This window comes from Ailuropoda melanoleuca, chromosome 2 (genome assembly GCF_002007445.2).
Source record: "Ailuropoda melanoleuca isolate Jingjing chromosome 2, ASM200744v2, whole genome shotgun sequence".
NCBI classification, from domain to species: domain Eukaryota; kingdom Metazoa; phylum Chordata; class Mammalia; order Carnivora; family Ursidae; genus Ailuropoda; species Ailuropoda melanoleuca.
The window spans coordinates 129,080,179-129,098,550 of record NC_048219.1 but is presented as its reverse complement, the minus strand read 5'-3'; the positions used below and the strand labels follow the sequence as shown (position 1 = coordinate 129,098,550).

The 18,372-nt window shown below is 43.7% G+C and overlaps 1 protein-coding gene across 1 annotated transcript in view; it reads right to left on the bottom strand.

Annotated features, from left to right (window-relative positions):
- Positions 1-18,372, bottom strand: part of TANC1 (tetratricopeptide repeat, ankyrin repeat and coiled-coil containing 1) — a 235,757-nt gene that overhangs the window by 64,029 nt on the left and 153,356 nt on the right. The window contains 2 exon segments of the mRNA XM_034643399.1: positions 8,749-8,935; positions 9,969-10,099. Of these exon segments, the coding sequence (XP_034499290.1) occupies positions 8,749-8,935; positions 9,969-10,099 (318 nt within the window).

The following is an 18,372-nucleotide window of genomic DNA, read 5'->3' as shown; positions in this document are numbered from 1 at the left end:
GCTTAACTGACTGAGCCGCCCAGGCACCCTGAGTTTCTCTTTATACTGGCTACTAGGATTTGTCAAACTTCCTACCCACTGATAAGCAAAATGAAAAAGTCTAACGAACCTCACTCCCAGCTTCATCTTTTCTCCTGTATTATTTTTTACTGAAGTATAAACGAATTAGTTTCAGGTGTACAACACAGTGATTCAACAACTCTATCCATTATGCTGTGCTCACCGCAAGTGTAGCCACCCCCGTGTCCATACAACGCTACTACAAGACCACTGACTGTATTCCCGATGCTGTGCCCTTCATCCCCATGCCTTACTCATTCCTGAACTGGAAGCCCGTACTGCCCTCTCCCCATCCCCCCACCTCCCTCCCCTCATTGACTTCTCTTACTTCCTTTTCTCAAGTCAGACCTTCATGGAGGAAAAAAACAAAAAAACAACTTATTTTACTAAATGTCTATTTGTAAGCATCTCAAATGCACTGGGGAGGAATTAAGTATAAAGTAGCCTTCGGAAATAACAGCAGTGGCTACCACGAATATATTAGTGCTTACTATGTATGGGCTGTGTTCTAAGCCCTTATCATATCTCAGCTCACTGGATACTCCTACTGGACCCATAGCCAGGAAGCTCCACGAGGCCTAAAGCCTTGCCGCGGTGTTCTGCACTGTTCTGATCACACCGCACCACCAGAAAAATCTGAGCATGCACCCCAAATACATGCATTTACAAGTTAGGTACCTGCAGTACCCTAATTTATAATACATAAAAAATTTTGAAGAGACTTTCCTAAAAAACCCAGAAACTGACGTTTTCTTCAAGCACTCCATAGACGGTCTTGCATTCTCCGTTTTCAAAGCCAGGGCTCTATGAAAAGAGTCCTTCGTCCTTCCCTGGGTTGTGGAGAAAATGTGCCGCAAGGGCAGGTATGTAAAGTGTCTCATACCTCATGAATGTTTTCCTCCCCATACAAGTGCAAATACAGCAGCACTGAAAAAACAACCATTTTTTAACTTCTCTATTCAGTTTAATGGTTGACACAGAGTTTAAAAGTTAAAACACTGGACCAATGAATTAAGCTCAAACAAAGAAAGGACATAACGGTTGCTTAGAGAAGTAGGAGAAAGGAATGAAAAAAGAAAATCCAGCCGCTGCAGATACCACCTTTGACCTGACAGGATAAAGATCACTAACAACTTTGGAAGGAGAAGCCAGAGTCTAAATGAGACTGGGTAAGGAGCAGAGATAAAAGTCAGGGAAGCACCGTGCCCAATACCCTGGCCTTCCTGGCCTGTCAAGATTCCCTTCTTCTCTCGCTCGCCCCCAACATCTTACACACAGTTCCGGCTGCCATAACAGGTTTTGGATTTCCCAAGTGAGGAAGGACGGACTGCAGAGATGAAACCAGGATTGCTGCCGGAAACCTTCAGACAGAAAGGCCAGACTGGGCGGCTTCTCCCTTCCCCCACCCTGCAAGCTAACCAACCACATAGGGAACAGAGGCGGCTGACCTGGACGGACTGCTTTTACCTCCCCCAGCCCAGCAAGGAGAGGACTCCAGGTGGCCTGAGTTACCTCTGGATCCAGGGGACTTTCTGGCTTCTCCTTGCACAGCTTCTGGGAGACCACAGTTGGCCTGTGTCAAGCACTGCAGAGCCCTGCTCTCCTTGTGGCCCTGCGCAGGGGCGCTGTGCTTTGGCTTGTGGCAGACAGATCTCTGTACCACATCTCCGGCTCAGTGCTACCGGCATTGCGCAAGCCACGCTCTGCTAGGACATGCAGCGAGGCCAGAGACCCAAGCCATGGTGCACAGCAGTGTCTGTCTGTCCCTTGGGTTGTGGAAACCCCTCAAGGATCAGCAGAGACAGGGAACTGGAGGAGGGCCACACTGCCCACACACAGTCTGACACAGCCTCCAGAGAAAAGCCTGTGGATCTGTACAACATGGAATTTCCTAGCGACAAAACCCAACGCCGTGTTTCAGTAAAGCTTCGCCTAACCTGTATACTGAAGGCATGGACACTGGAGATTCAGACATAGTCCAATGGCTCCACAGAGTTCTGGACTCTTTCAGAAAAGCACACATGGCACTATCAGTGGTTCGTATTATTATGCACCTACAGCATACCTCTTCCATTAAGAGGTGTCAATCGCCCTTCTCAGTAACTGACAACTTGTCCAGGTCTCCAAGGGCAGAAGATGACTCCTTGGTTCCACAGGTGGACAAGTTTTGAAATAGATACTGTACCTGAGCTTTACTGTACCAGTACTGAACAAACTTGCTCCTGGTACACAGCAGTGCCAATAAATACTTGCTACACTGACAGAACAGCCATCTGAAGGGGAGCCTGGGTGGTGCAGTCGTTAAGTGTCTGCCTTCGGCTCAGGGCGTGATCCTGGCGTTCCGGGATCGAGCCCCACATCAGGCTCCTCCACTCGGAGCCTGCTTCTTCCTCTCCCACTCCCCCTGCTTGTGTTCCCTCTCTCGCTGTCTCTCTCTGTCAAATCAATCAATCAATCAATCTTAAAAAAAAGAACAGCCATCTGAAGAATCCAACCACAGTGTGAATGAACACAAGTACAGCAGGCATTCTGCTGCCTCGAACCATTGCTACAGATTTCTTTCCCACATTAAGTATATTACGAATTATATATGTAAAGGCAAATCTTTCTCCTTCACCCAAGAGATTAAAAAAAAAAGCTTCTATAATTAAGGATGATTTTTTAAATTGCAGGCAATGTAGCAAAATGAATATTAACACAGATTTGAAACACTCTAAATAGTTATTACCAAATCAATTTCAAAGCATTTCAATTTAGTAGCAAGCAGGGTAATACAAGTGGCAACAAAGCAGGATTAGCATAAAACCAAAAGGGCAGGATTTACAACAAGTTAAAAATGAAAATAAAATACAATTAATTCCTCTTTGTAGGCCTCTCTCAGCATCTGATCATCTCCCTTGGGACACAAAGTTCAGAAAATAAAAGGAACAAAAGGTCTCTAGCTACCTCTGGAATCAATTTCATTTTACAAGCCTAGGAGGGAGTCGAATCAACGGGAAGATAAAAGTCAGCCCACGATAAACTTTGTTTTAATATCCTAAGCAACTGGCCAGAAAAACAAATATTATCAAATTCTAGTAAGCACCAGCAGGATACTAATCAAGTACCCAGTATTTCCTGCAAGCCACTTTTGCCCAAGAAATGTCTCTGTGAAGGTGTTCCCCTAAGTTATACCCGCCTTCCAGCTTCAAAGGGAGAAAGAGCAAACCCAAGCCACACCCTCCCTCCCCACCAGAGAAAGGGGAAAGGCATCTCCTGAAAGCTATCTGGCCTGGTGGAATGTGGTGGATCAGGTGCTGGGAAGCTGGGCAGGTGAACAACACACCTGCTCTGTGTGGGAGATGTGGACACTCAGAATACCCCCTCCTCCTTCGTGGGGCTGTCCTAACACCAACTCTCAAAAAGAAACAGATCTGGGATACTACAAAAGTAACTTGGAGATTATAAATGTCAGCAGGTACAAGCAGATAGTAAAGAAGGGCCCAGAAGGAACAGATGGAATAACTTTTTTTTTAATATTTTATTTATTTATTCGATAGAGAAAGAGACAGCCAGCGAGAGAGGGAACACAAGCAGGGGGAGTGGGAGAGGAAGATGCAGGCTCATAGTGGAGGAGCCTGATGTGGGGCTCGATCCCATAACGCCGGGATCACGCCCTGAGCCGAAGGCAGACGCTTAACCGCTGTGCCACCCAGGCGCCCCTGGATGAATAACTTTTAACAGCCTCTTACTCAGCCAGAATTTTTCTAATTGCTACCTCTAAGTCCTTCTCCTAGGCACATCTATTATCAATACATAGGAAGGATTTTTTTTTTTTTTTTTTTTTTTTTTTTTTTTTTTTTTTTTAGATCTTGACAGGAAGGCTGGGTTTTGTTTGTTTCTCCCCATCCAATATCCATTCCCTTTCTTACTAAATAGAGGAATAATCCATTTTTTTAAACACACACACACAATGATATGGACACAAAAACTAAACAATATGCTTTAATCAAAAAGTGCTTGTTAAAACCCATTGTTCTCAGTGATGCTTTTTTAAAAATCAGATTGGGGGCACCTGGGTGGCTCAGTCAGTTAAGCACCCAACTCTTGGTTTCCACTCAGGTCGTGTTATTGGGGTCCTGGGAGCAAGCCCCACATCAGGCTCGACACTCAGCAGGGAGGCTGCTTGAGGATTCTCTCTCCCCTTCTCCCCCGCCCACTACTCGAGACTCTGTCTCTAAAATAAATAAATAAATCTTTAAAAAAAATAAATAAATAATCAGGTTGGCTTTCATACACATTCTAGTGAATACACCTACTTAATTTTATTTCTAAGCTGAGATTAATGCAGTTTACAATTTCCATTTGTTAACAGTTGGAAGCAAGTTTATTCAAAGGAGTGTCACTAAGACAAAAATGTATTTTCAGGGGGCGCCTGGGTGGCACAGCGGTTGAGCGTCTGCCTTTGGCTCAGGGCGTGATCCCGGCGTTATGGGATCGAGCCCCACATCAGGCTCCTCTGCTATGAGCCTGCTTCTTCCTCTCCCACTCCCCCTGTGTTCCCTCTCTCACTGGCTGTCTCTCTGTCAAATAAATAAATAAAAAATCTTTTTAAAAAAATGTATTTTCAAGGCATGAAGGCAACACAGATAAAAGCTACTTCTTTACAAAGTTTTCCCTTTAGAGCAAGTTATTAAGAAGCTACTTTAGGCTGATTGGGTATAGTTTCACGTTTAGAAGGTCTTCACATTGCAAATTTTAAAAACCAGACACTAAATTCTAGGTAATGCCAATGATTTTAATATGCCAAGAGTAGGAAATTTTACTTTCGAAATATCCATATATATATTTGTAGGGAATTCAGTTACGCCCATCCAGCTGAGACAGTATTTGTACATGCCAGAATTATTATACTCCTAATGAACATTTTAAGAACAAGGACCTCCTCAAACAGGATGAAGTGGGACCCCCCTCTGTATAACACCGTAAAGTTGGAACAGAGGGCACGGAGGTTCTGTGAAGCCCTGACCTCTACACAAAGAGACTAGAAGGGGTCCAATAAATTCTTCTAATGGCATGATTCTGCCCTTTCTCCCACTAAGCCATTCCTAAAAAGAAAATCCTCTTCACCTGCAATACATCAAACCAGCAGAAACAGAACACAGGAAGGGCAGCCCATGGCAGCCACGAGAAGGCTGTCTGACCATGTAGGAATGCGACCTTCCCTACGTGGCATCTGTTGGGCAAAAATATGTAGATTAAATATAATCACCCTGATGGAAATCAGCTTATATATTAAGAAGAGGGCTAGGAATTTCTAAGGATGGGCTCTAACACTATTTGAAATCTCCCTTAAGTGCCCTAAATAAGCTGTACTAATACTGTACATGCAGCTCTGAGCCCTGTGTGTGCGCCTGCAGCCCCCCCAAAGCTCGTCATGCTGCACCAACTGTGTGCCCTTGTCACCAGCCCGCCCAACTCCTTTTCCACTCTGACCCAAGCTCTGCGGGGGGGGGGGGGGGGGGGGGGAGGACACATCTGAAACAACCTGGAATGGAAAATTCGATGGAAACTTCTTTCCCCTCTCTGCGGAGCCTGTGGAATTTAGAATATGGATCGTAACCAGCCTATTACAAGCAGCTGCCAGGCCTCCCAGAGCAGGAAGCCAAGGTATCTTCACCTTCATCTTTGCCCACGAAGATCACTGTGTTCTTGAATATTTTATTCTGTTAAACATTTAAGATGCCTAAAGGCTGCCGTTCCCAGGCTCCGCCTTATAAAAACAGTCATGTTCCCCGGGCAGAGAAAGCACACACCCCACCCCCAGCAATCACAGAACCACAACTGAGTCACAGATCCCTGCTCCGTGAAGAGGCCGTGAAACCCACGTACCCTGTATTGATTCAAGAGGAAGTGCTCTCCCCCTCGGACCCCACCACTCCTGCCTCTTCAAAGAGCTGTGGCTACAGTCTGCCTGGAGAGGAAATACTTGCTTTTTCTCCTTCTCCTCCCTACCACACCTCCCATGTGTCCCTTGGCCACAGGTTCTAGTTCTGCAGGTCATGGAAGGAGAGCAAACAGAGGAACACTGTCAGCATAGAGCGTCCCTCTCAGCCACCTACAGTCCCTCCTCCCTGCAGGAGATCAGCTAAGGCAGGAAGAAGCACCATCCCCAAAGCTGGGGACCTTCTGTACTCAAGGGACTTATTTCCTCCCGACTCCCACTTCATCTCAAATGCCATCGTTTTTATGTGAAGCTGACTTAAGGGAACATGTATGACTTAAGCCAAGGAATGAAGGACAGCCTCAATGACATGAAACGTGTCATTTAACTTTAACGACAAGACACAGCTTAAAATACAGGTGACATTAACAGACGTGACAATGCCAACTTGGAACAGGAATCTTGCATAGCTTCTTTAGAAACCAACTAAACATTCCCTCCTCCGATGTGACATGATAGTGATTTCTCATTCCCAACACCATGCTAGGAGCCCAGCAGATAGGCAGAATAATATAAATGAGAACCCCCTCTCCCTCCTCCGTATGGAGACAGAAATAATAAAACAAGATTAAGTAAACTGAAGGAAAACACTGAGGTGCTATGGAGAGCATGTAACAGAGGGACCGACCACTCTGGGATTGGATGGGATGTATCCAATCAAGTACTCATTAAGAGCCTCAGTATTCCTGCAGCTCAATCTTTCCTTGACAGTCAGAAAACCAAACCAGCAACTTTTCTCTCCCCTCTTTAGAATACTTTTAAAATTGCAGCACTGTAGCTCAATAGGGCGGGGGGGGGGCGGTGGGCGGGGATGAATGCATGAAGGTCCTCTTTGAAAGTTTCTGTCACAACAAGAAACTGGCTCGGTTATAATCAGAGGCATGCAATGCCGATGCCAGATCATATAATGAAAAGAGAAAAGGCTGTCCAAAAAACCGTGTAGCACTGAACTCCTTGAGGTAAGATAAACTGCAGGGAGGAGAAGTCATTTCAGAAGAGTGAAGAATGCTGTAAGAGGAGTCACCTGGCTATCGCAGAACACCACAGACCTGGCAGTGGAGGACAGCTCAGAGAGGGGGTGAGGACAGTAAGTCACACCGGGAAAAATTAGTTGGACTAAATGGCAGGTAGGGAAGCAGAGTGAGGTGGGAACAGGAAGTCAGCAGAAAAAGTGGAAGAATTTAAATCTGCTATGAAAACCTCAAGCCACCACTTTGATGCAATGTCCAGAACCAGCTAATATCTACAGAGAGACGGCAGACTACTGGATGAGCAAGGCTGGGGATGTAGGGGGAACGGAGTGGGACTTCTAATGGCTACAGGGGTGAAAGGTTCCATAATCAGATTGTGGCAATGGTTGCACAACTCTGAACAGACCAAAAACTATTAAGTGGTTTAAATGAGTGAATATTATGGTATATGACTGCATCTCAATAGGACAATCAAAACCGAAAGAAACAAAAACCTACCAGAGAGCCTGATCCAAGTGAAAACTGAGGGCAGAGGCAGCCATCCTTATGCAAAGGGTCCCCCAGAAAGCTACACTGAGGTCTACACCAGGGAGCCCACCACCCAGCCCTAGCGATCTCACAGATCTTCTGGGGCAATCTCCAAAATATGAAGTGCATGAACCTGCAGCTTCATTTTGCAAATTACACTTGAAATAGCAGGTGACGGAAGAAAATAAGGAGCTCAAATGTCATTCCCTTTGATTACATACTAATGTGGAAGTAAGTGGGGTTCAGTCAATACTAGAATGTAAAATATCCCTCACAGACATGTGCGTAAGTCAGAAAAAGGGAAGGAGCTGAATGTTCTGTAGAGCACGGATGTTAAACAGCAGTATAATCCTGGAGAAGCGGGAGGCCCAGACAATCCATCCAGCGGGTCCCACACATCTGTTATCTGAAAGGCACCAAGCTGGACACTGGAGACACAGAGGTGCACAGCCCCACTTGCAGAAACGTAAAGGCACTCTGTCTGGGATAGGATGTGAGAAGTAAGGGCTCTCTTTCCTGGTAGATTCTAATGTGTACCTGAGACCAGAAACTACTGAACGAATCAGAAGCCTTACTTTAACAGAGAAGGGAAGAAGTGTGCAAAGAACTCAAATGTTCAGCAAGTGGTTACCTAGCTAAGCACCCTACGAGTCGGGACACCCTAAGAATCTGGGTCTCCTGATCCACAGTTCAGGACAACAAACCTACTGGTGTGGGTGTGCATGGGCACACGGTGCACATCCTTAGCAAATTCTGGCCTCAAAAAGAGTGGTCAGATCCCATGCAAGAAACTGAAGAACAAATACCTGGAAATAAGTGAGGAAATAAATGACCTTGAGATTAAGCTGGGAAGATGCCTCAAAATGCATGGATTCTATTACCCGGTTCTATGTCCTAGTGGGACTAGTCGCCCAGCAAAAGGAATTAATCAATGAGGAGGTAAGATTTTGTAACTTCACAGGTCAGATCTGATCAGGAAATTTTTGAACCAAATGAGCCCAGGGTTATAAAAATAAACACCAAGGAGCATCAAAGTGGAGGCTTCATCCTCTCGGCTGTCCATGGAGCCAGCGCCGGCTGCAAAGAGCAGGGTGGGCCCTGGCAGAGCGACCTTCACAGACCACGCTAAAATCCTCCGAAGTGCCTGGTGAACGCTCTGGCTGACGTGCACTGAGCCATTCCATTACCGAGCCGTGTGCTTCTTACCTATAATTCCACTGTCCTTGCTTTCCAGGGTGGAACTAGGGCTGCTAATGGTCTCACAGGGACTTTTGTTGGCTGCCGTCTTGCTGACACAGCTATTCAAGGTTGAGCAGGGGCTATCGGTGCTAGGAGATGCGGTGCTGCTTGTTAGTGTGGAGCAAGGACTGATGCCTTGGCTCAGAGCTGTGCACTGCAAGACGAACGGAAGGAGGCGTTAGCACGGCTTTACACAGGACGCTTCTAGACAGTCTTTTGTTTCTGATGCTAAAGCAATACAACTAAAAACAGGAACATGGAAAACAGTTTTTTTAAATTGAGGGGGCTTAATATAGATGTGTTCTTCCAAATTTTTAAAAGAGAAATCTCTTTTGTCCTGTCCCCTTCCCCTGTGATTTTTTTATTATTAAAAGGGCAGTCTTAGAAATAATTTAGTGGGAATGCACATTCGTAAAATAGAAAAAGCAAACAGGCAGACTTCCTTTCATTTAAAGTCCACAGAAGACAAATGGGTTCTTTGACCTCTGTACGGAAAACCTGGGAACTCTGTTTTTGTAATGTTTCATGAGCACTGCAGCCTGATTCAATTCCTGAAGATTTATGGGCTCTGAGAGCAGGGCCAGGAGGCTGGTGGCCACTGCCATCTCAATCAGTGCATGACACCCCTGCAGAGACCCTCCCAGGGGGCGGGAGCTCTGGCCCCTCATTGCCATGCAATCGTTGTCCATCGAGACTCTGAAGGGCAGGCTGCTGGTTCCCTAGGATGCGGAATGCTCTCCCATGCACGAACCATTTGATCTCGTCTTATTTTGCCTCATCTCCTACAAATCTTTTCCTCATCCCACTGACCCTCCAAAATCTCAACCCTAAAAAAAATGCACAGGAAAGCATATCCCAAAGCAGCCAGCTGAGAAGAATGGTGTTATAAAGATAAAAGTAGTATCATCACTATGGGATTCTTTCAGCCACTTAAATTCATTTAGCTACTCTTCCCTGGGTGGTGACTCGAAGGTTAACGTGGTATTTTTCTTAAGTTCCGTACCCTTCTGCCTCGCCCCACCTCCCCACTACAGAAATCAAACTGTTGAAGTAAATTTCAATACGCAACAGCCCAGACTCATTTGACTGAACGACTCCCCCACTCAGGGAGGGGGAGAAGCCAGTTATGCCTTCCTTCGTGCGTCCTCTGAGCAGGCAGGATATGCAGTGTCTTCCTCGGGCATTACCATGGTCTCATTGTTTTCTTCAATGGTTATGTGTGTGGCACTTGGGATCCCTTCTCCCAGTAAAAATCCCAGCCTTGTCAACAGCTCTTGAGCGGCCGGCGAACAGCTCGGTTCATTATCGGCCTTTGCTTCTGGAACAAAGAAAGAAAACAATGAAGATGCCCCTCTGGGGAATTTCAGTTTGCATCTGGAGGAGCTGGTGCTACAGCTGCTTGTCTGGTGCTTTTGTGTATTTTTATAAAATGCACAAAGTTTGACAATGCTGCCTGTCCTCTAGCAATACATTCTAATTAAGAGGCTGTGACAGGTCAAGAAAACAGTAAAAGAGGAACTGCCAGTGCAAAGCGTGAAATATTTGACCTGAATCAGAACACAGTGTGGTTATACGATAGCAATTCCTATTTCCACGGCATGTGAAAAATGGGTACACTTGAGACACCAGAGGCAGAAAGAGGCCTGTCCTCCGTCTTAACTCTTAGGACAGAGGGGCCAATGCCCACAGGAGGCTGAGATAAAGTTAAACCCAAGTGGCATGCTGGCAGCGCCCCAGGCTACTTAGATGTTGGTGTAAAACTGAAATCCAAGCTCTCATTAACCGAAACGCAGGCAGAACTGACTTTGGTGGAAACACGCTGTGCCTAGCCCACAGCCACAGCAGTCAGAGTCAAAACCAGGACGCCAACTCAAGGGTCAATCGTCAGGAATCCACTCTGAAACAAAGATTTTAAATCCCAGCAAAAGGTGTCCCAAGAGACAAAGCCCAGTGATATGCTGTGCTGTTCATGCGGAGACGGAGAGAACCCAGGCTGTGTTCTCCGCACGCTCCACAGTAAAGGCAGACGCACGGTTAACCTGAAGGTCACAGCGCACGCTTGCAACCTCTCCCTTTTCTGGCCTCCTCTGAGAAGCTGGTCGCCTCGCTTTTTGCACTTTAAAGAATTCTGTGGTTGGGTTTAAACACGGAGCTATAGGTTAACATGGTATCCAAAAGCCTAAGGGAACTTAAATACTGGTGACGAAATGATATTCACATCATTCTAATACCTCTCCTGTATTTTTAAATCAGCATCCATCAGAGAGTAAAATAACGTATAAAAGTAAACTCTGCTTACAGAAGTTAGAACTTACAAACGATATGCAACCTGTAATATACTCACTCATCTTAATGTTTTGTTCTTTTTTGTTAATTGCCTAGAGATGCAGACCCATACTTTGATGAACCAGTTTTTTCCTAGATGTGGAAATCTGCAGATAATAAGTCTTAGAAATATAACATGAGGAAAGAACAAAATAGCAGTGTTACCTTTGAGCTACAATACCACCACCAAAGTTCGATGCTAACTTTGCCTTTTGTAAGGAACCGCAAAATCAAAACCAGTAGAGCTGAGAAGACCATTTGTATTATTCTCATTCACATCCCAGTTTTGCTCAGTCATGCTCACAGGATAGCAGCTACAAGGGAAACCAGGCTGGCTGTACGCTCAAGGAAGGAAAAGCATCCCGCCCCTTGCTTACTCTCAAAAGCTCCTACTGTTTGCGGTAAAAATTGTGGTTTGCCAGCTTGGATGTTTTTTCAGTTGCTCTAGAAAATTCTGCAGGGGTAAAATAACCAAGGCTTGATTGTTCTGGGTTAAGAAAGCCCGCATGTTTCTGGATCATTTGTGTGAAACTTGTACCAGGAAGGGGCAGTGGCCCCAAGCCAAAAGGGGTAAGAGAGCACCCCAGGGCAGGTCAACCACACCCAGGAGACCACTCTACAAAAGGTCCCTTCACACCAGAGAGTTCCACCATATTTTGATTCCCAAGGTACTTGGGCATTTGGGAAAAGCAGGCAGGAACCAAACCAAATCAGCAAAACCGAGGCACACCCAAGGGCTGAACCACTTCAGAACAGGATCAGTCCCACCCTCCCTCACCCCAAGGCTCAGGCAGGGCAGCTCTTTTATCTCAGGTGGCAGCTGGACCAGAGGGAGAGAACAGGATGCAGATGGCAAGGGGCAGAAGTGGGTAAAGTGGGTGGAACTCAGCAGTTTCTCTACTCCACACGCCCCCTTCCTTTCGAAACAATCTCTATACTGCTCCCCAACTGTGAATGTGCCCCTGAATGTCTAGCTTCTGGTTCAACCTGAAACTCCAGGGAAAGCGCCAGAAACTACTCCCAGTTGGCAGCTGCTGTGGAGACACACAGAACAGCTGCACAGGCTTGGCTGCCACAGCATCTACCCTGACGACAAACGAGGCCACAGCCTGTCCCTCACATGGGGCTCACTCTGAGACCCTGCATCCCAAGTAGGTCCTTGGGGGATTGGGTTCCCCCCTAAGGAGGCACTGCTGCCTCCACACTGTGTCTGCAGACATCCCAAATTGCCAAGGTTTTCATTAAGACATATATATTTATGCAAAGACAGCTGACTCCTCATCCAAACCTCCCCCCTTCAGACAAGCTGGGAGCTGCGGCAATTCCCAGGTCTAATGTCTGAATTGACAAGACACCCCCCTCAAGCTCATGATCAACTTGTTCTCTTAACCATTCAGTCTGCACTTGGATGCCACTAAAGTTCCAAAACCTTACCTGGGTTCAGGATGCATGAACAGACATCCTTTATTTCAGGTTTAGCACCTAGTAAGTCATTGCAATTTCATTTTGTCCAAAAGCTTCCCAACTGTCTTTTCATATTATCCTCTTTTCTCAAATGTCATTCCAGTGACCTTCTCCTCAGGAGCCCCCTTCAGTTTGAATCCTTTAATCCACGTCAAGCCGTCCACATTTTCCCCTCCCTAACGTACACAGTTTTCTCTCTCTGAACTTTTCATTCTGGCAGAAGGATTCCCGGGTGAAGAGTGACAGTGCCATTTTGGGAGAGATGAGCTGCCTACAAACTCACACTGATACACTGGACTGTGAAATTAAAATGCATTTCCACTTCCACAGTCGATCACCAAATACTGAGATTTGAACAGTCAGATAAGATTTCCTTAAAGCTCATTCTTATGCCAAAATGACCCCCACACTAAAATCCAGTGGGACATTCTAAATAGAAAGTATTTTCACTCATGTAGTTAATATTAAATCACTCATCAATAACNATAAGATTTCCTTAAAGCTCATTCTTATGCCAAAATGACCCCCACACTAAAATCCAGTGGGACATTCTAAATAGAAAGTATTTTCACTCATGTAGTTAATATTAAATCACTCATCAATAAAGGTGTACCTTACCCAAAACCAGAGGGATAAGAACTGGAGAGAAAGATATCATCTCTTCAAGGCACTTTACATCTCATGAATTTAAAAATCCAAAGAATTGGGGTGCCTGGGTGGCACGGCGGTTAAGCGTCTGCCTTCGGCTCAGGGCGTGATCCTGGCATTGTGGGATCGAGCCCCACATCAGGCTCTTCCGCTATGAGCCTGCTTCTTCCTCTCCCACTCCCCCTGCTTGTGTTCCCTCTCTCGCTGGCTGTCTCTATCTCTGTTGAATAAATAAATAAAATCTTTAAAAAAAAAAAAAAACCCAAAGAATTANGTGTTCCCTCTCTCGCTGGCTGTCTCTATCTCTGTTGAATAAATAAATAAAATCTTTAAAAAAAAAAAAACCCAAAGAATTTATGATGGCTGTTTTTGTAGTTGAAAGAACAACTGGCCTCACACTTCCTGGGAATCCATTAGACAAGTGGAGAGTGATATTCCTTCCCGATTATGTTTTCATGGAATCCTTAATATCACACCGTAATGGAATAATCAAGTGGAGAAAGGCAAAGGGAATTTCTTGGGTCACTTCCTGTTTCTTTTTAACTAATCACACTTGGACTTGCGGCACCAACACTCAGGTACAGTCCATAAACCGACCAGCTCCCCAGTTACCGCCATCATAACATCAAATCCATTTGTGCCCCTTATAACCATCCCCTCATCCTTCCCTACAGTCTCAGAAGAAAGGACTTCTCCCTACCAAAGCTATTCTGGGCCACTTACAGTGTGAACCTCTCTAACCCTCAATTTCCTCATGAGGGAAGTGGTCATAACCACTTCTTAAAGGTAGTGGGGCTTTAAAAAAACAAAAAAAAGGTGAGAAAATACCTTATACACCAAGCACCTTTGAGATAAGATGCGATATCAAAGTTGGTCATTATTTCTACCAACTTTAACACCAAGAGCCCACTTTCTCACTATCATTTCATTTTCTGGTTTCACGGATTCCTAGCTATATCCAGTGTGTTCATATTTCTCTTAGCTAACAAAAAATAGTTTTTTGTTTAGGACTTTTCTGCCTTAAGTAACTTTTTCTGAACTCATTATTCCTTCAAGACAACAAATTTCCTTTTTTCTAATTATCAAACTGTTCCCACTTGGCCCACACTTACTGCTTTCACTTCTCATTTCATCATTATCTCTTCTTAAAGTCTGACTTTGTTAGAACCATGGAGGTCCCTGGGGATGAAAAGATCATTCTATCAAGAGAAGCCCTTTCTCTGCTCTCATCCTCCTCAAACTCTATGAGCTTGGACACTGTTGACAGTGTTCAGCCATTTACTACCATGTGACCTTGAACAACTTGCTTAATATCAATACCAGTGAATTGAGTCCATTAAATGAAACAGCCTTGATGGATGTTTTAGTCCTTTCCTTTGCTTCTAAATGTCCATGACCTGCTTCTTGCTAAACTTCTTGCCCTCCTTGCCTTTTTTTTTTTTACTTTTTTTTTATTTTGACTTATTTCACTTAGCATTATCTCCTCCAGTGCCGTCCATGTTGCAGCAAATGTTGAGAATTCGTTCTTTCTGATAGCTGAGTAATATTCCATTGTATATATGGACCACAGCTTCTTAATCCAGTCATCTGTTGAAGGGCATCTCGGCTCCTTCCATGATTTGGCTATTGTGGACAATGCAGCTATGAACATTGGGGTGCATATGGCCCTTCTCTTTACTACGTCTGTATCTTTGGGGTAAACACCCAGTAGTGCAATGGCTGGGTCATAGGGTAGTTCAATTTTTAACTTTTTAAGGGACCTCCACACTGTTTTCCCTCCTTGCCTTCTGTTTACAACCATTTCCCTGTTTCTTCCTGACTGCTCCTTCTCCTAAGGCACCTTCCCTCCTCGATTTTCCAAAAATAGTATTTATAGAGGAGCATCTACCCATGCACCTGAGCTGTCATTAATTGGTTTCTAGTCCTTAATACAAAAATGTACTTATCACACAAGTTATCTTTAAGCTCTCCATCCCATTCACCCCATATTGAAACTGTCATCAAATCTTATCATTTCCTCTTTCAAAAAGTCTCTTGAATTAGCCTCTTTCTTTCCAGTCATACTGCCACTTACCAAGTCCTCATCATCTCAAGTCTAGATAACTATCAGACTCCGGATCAATTTTCTCATCTCTTTTTATTTTCTCCCTATCTGCTTTTCCTTCCTCAAGGCCAGTGGTTCTCAAACTTTGTGTCAGGGTTCACTCTTAAAAATTGAGGACTGGGCTACTGATATTTATCATATTAGAAATTAAAACTAAGAATTTTTTAAAATCTACATTAATTCATTTTAAGTTCATAAAACCTACATGTTGAACACTTCTAATAAAAAATATTTTTTTCAAGGATTTTATTTTTAAGTAATCTTTACACCCAACGTGGGGCTTGAACTTACAAACGAGATCAAGAGTTACATGCTCTACCAACCCAGGAAGCCAGACACCCCAAAAATATTTTCAATTTAAAAATTTAAGAATGACATTGTTTTATACTTCTGCAAATTCTTTTAAATGTCTGATTTAATAGAAGACAGCTAGATTCTCATGCCTGCTTCTTCATTCAATCTGTTGTGATATGTTCTTTTGGTTAAAGCATGCAAAGAACTGTGGCCACAAAGAGATATGCAACTGGGAAAGGGAGGAGCCTTCTCAATTAATTACAGATATTCTTCTTTGATACCACACCAAAACTTAACAAGTAGCAATTTCTTAAAGGTTAGTTCTACTGTTGGCTTTGAATCTGTATCAATATACTTTTTGTACTCTGTTACAATAAAAAGTCAATAGTCTGTTATAAGCATTAAACGAATTTTTACCTGTGCATGATTTTTTAACGTCATGTACTGATTTGGAAAATATTGGTTTTGCAGATCTTGCAAATGCTAACACATTTTATTATATAATACCAAAATATCACATTAATATCACCACATCTCAAATGAAAAGTCCTGAGAAGCCATCAAGCTCAATGTGACAGATACAAATTCCCAAAAACCTAATTTTTCACTTGAAAGGTCAAATTTTATCATTAGCAAGGAATCCCTGTCAGGTTGTTTTTTGTTTTTTGTTTTTTTTTAATTGAAATGACATGCTCATTTCCTTCCTTTTTGAGAAAATGTGTGTCAAATACCCAATTCTGAGTAACCATGGTTTTTCCAGTCATTCTTTCAAGTAAAAATGATGTTCCATTAAAAAATTGGCTAGGTCAGTTTGCAAATCAAACAATCACACAAGTAGTTTTCTTTGAGACCTCCGTCACACTTCAGCATGCAGAAATGCTTTATGGAGAATTCCCATTTCATCACACGGACTATTAAAAAGATCAGTCTACGGTCATGATTTAATAACCTTATTTTCAGTGCTTTGTCAGGAATGTTACTCAGTGAGTTACTATTTTTAATGCTAGTGCATGGTGGTGGAAAATACTAGCCTAGCTCTAGTACGGCAGGGGCCCCTACCTCAATGTGCACGAAGGCATCAGAAGCCTTACCAACAATTGCTTTTGTACCATCAGTGCAAATGTCAATGTAAGAGATATGGAAATATAGTTTCCTAATATCATTACAAAAAGAGTTTTGACCTCAGTGAGGGTCTTGGGGATGCCTAGACATCTACGGCCTACACTTTGAGAACCTCTGCTTTAAGTCTTCAATTGTACTAAATTCTCCCTTTTCTTTAAAATCAATAAAAAACCATCGTTGCATACACTTCTCAACCTATTAAGTGATCTCTCATCTACCCTTACCTGCTCAAAGCCTTAGGATAAAAAGGCAATGGTCTATCCCCACCAATTCCATTACCCTTTCGCCTACCTACAACTTAAATTCATTCACCTTCACTAGTCTCCTGAAAAAGCCCTGGTAGGCACAGTAATTTTGTCTTTTTAAAAGCTCGATCTCCTCTTTTGATTTTCCTATAATTTTTTACCTTGCTAATACTCTGTCCTACAAGGAGGAAAGTGGCAACTGTCACATCAGACAGAGAGGAAATCCATAGTTTCCAGGATTATAATATGGTCTTGTGGGTTCTTCTAACCTTTCTCAGTTCTCTTCTCCCAATGACCCTTTCCCTAGTCTGACACACTTCTCATTTCATCACGTTCCCTCTAAACAAAAGTTCATACCCGGAACTCTTGAGACCCAGTTTGATTTTCCAACTGTTCAGTGGGCACTTGTGCCTAGATGTTCCACCAGCATCTCAAACTCAGCGTGCCTGAAACTGAACTCAAACCAAAACAGACGGGTCCCTCTCCTTCAGTGCCCTCTGAATGTCAGTCTCAAAGCCTTGAAGTCATCATCTTTGTCTCTTCTGTCTTTCAGGTCTATGCAATTTCTCAAGCATCTTCCTATTCCTCACCTCTTCTTTCCTGATCCTGTTCTAATTTGAGACCTTACTCTGTCTTATCTAACTACTGGAATCTATTCCTAACCATCTTCCTGACCTTAGTCTCTTTCCTGCCCCACTACATCCTATACTTGGTTGTCAGGTAAATCTTAAGATGATCAAATCCTTCCCAGTTCAGATCCTCCACTGGCACCCAGCTGGGATTAGTCAACACTACTTCCCCCTTGTATTATAGTCACTCTGCAGATACAGGTCTTTCTTTAATCCCCAACCAGACTGTAAGGCTCCATGAAGAAAGAACCTATGCTTGATAACCCATCTCAAATAGCATCCAATATAGTGCTTTCCGTAGCATCAGAATTTTAATATTCATTTAAAGAAATGCAGAATGAAAGGATACCCTATCTCTGGTCTCTCTTCCATGGCATACATACCAGGCACATCCCCTTTCTGAACCTTCGTCTAACTAAAACCTTAATCAACTGTTAGTCAAATGGCATATGACCATTCTAAGAAGCTGAATGTCTGAAATAGTAATCAAAAACGTAAGGTGTCAGTATTTACTTAAACATATCTAAAAAAAGACATTCCTCCCAAGATAGCTTTGCATGTAATTATTCTGCTGTTTCACATGTGTTAGTTTTACTTGCTAACTAGACTGCCAGAAGAAAAGTTTCATCATATTTTGAGATTGATCTTCACCAAGCAATGACTCATTAGATTAAAACTTTCTCACCCCTCCCCATCAAAGCTTGCTCAAGTAGCTAATGACAGATGGAAGTAAAACTGAATGGATTATGGTTGCCCCTAA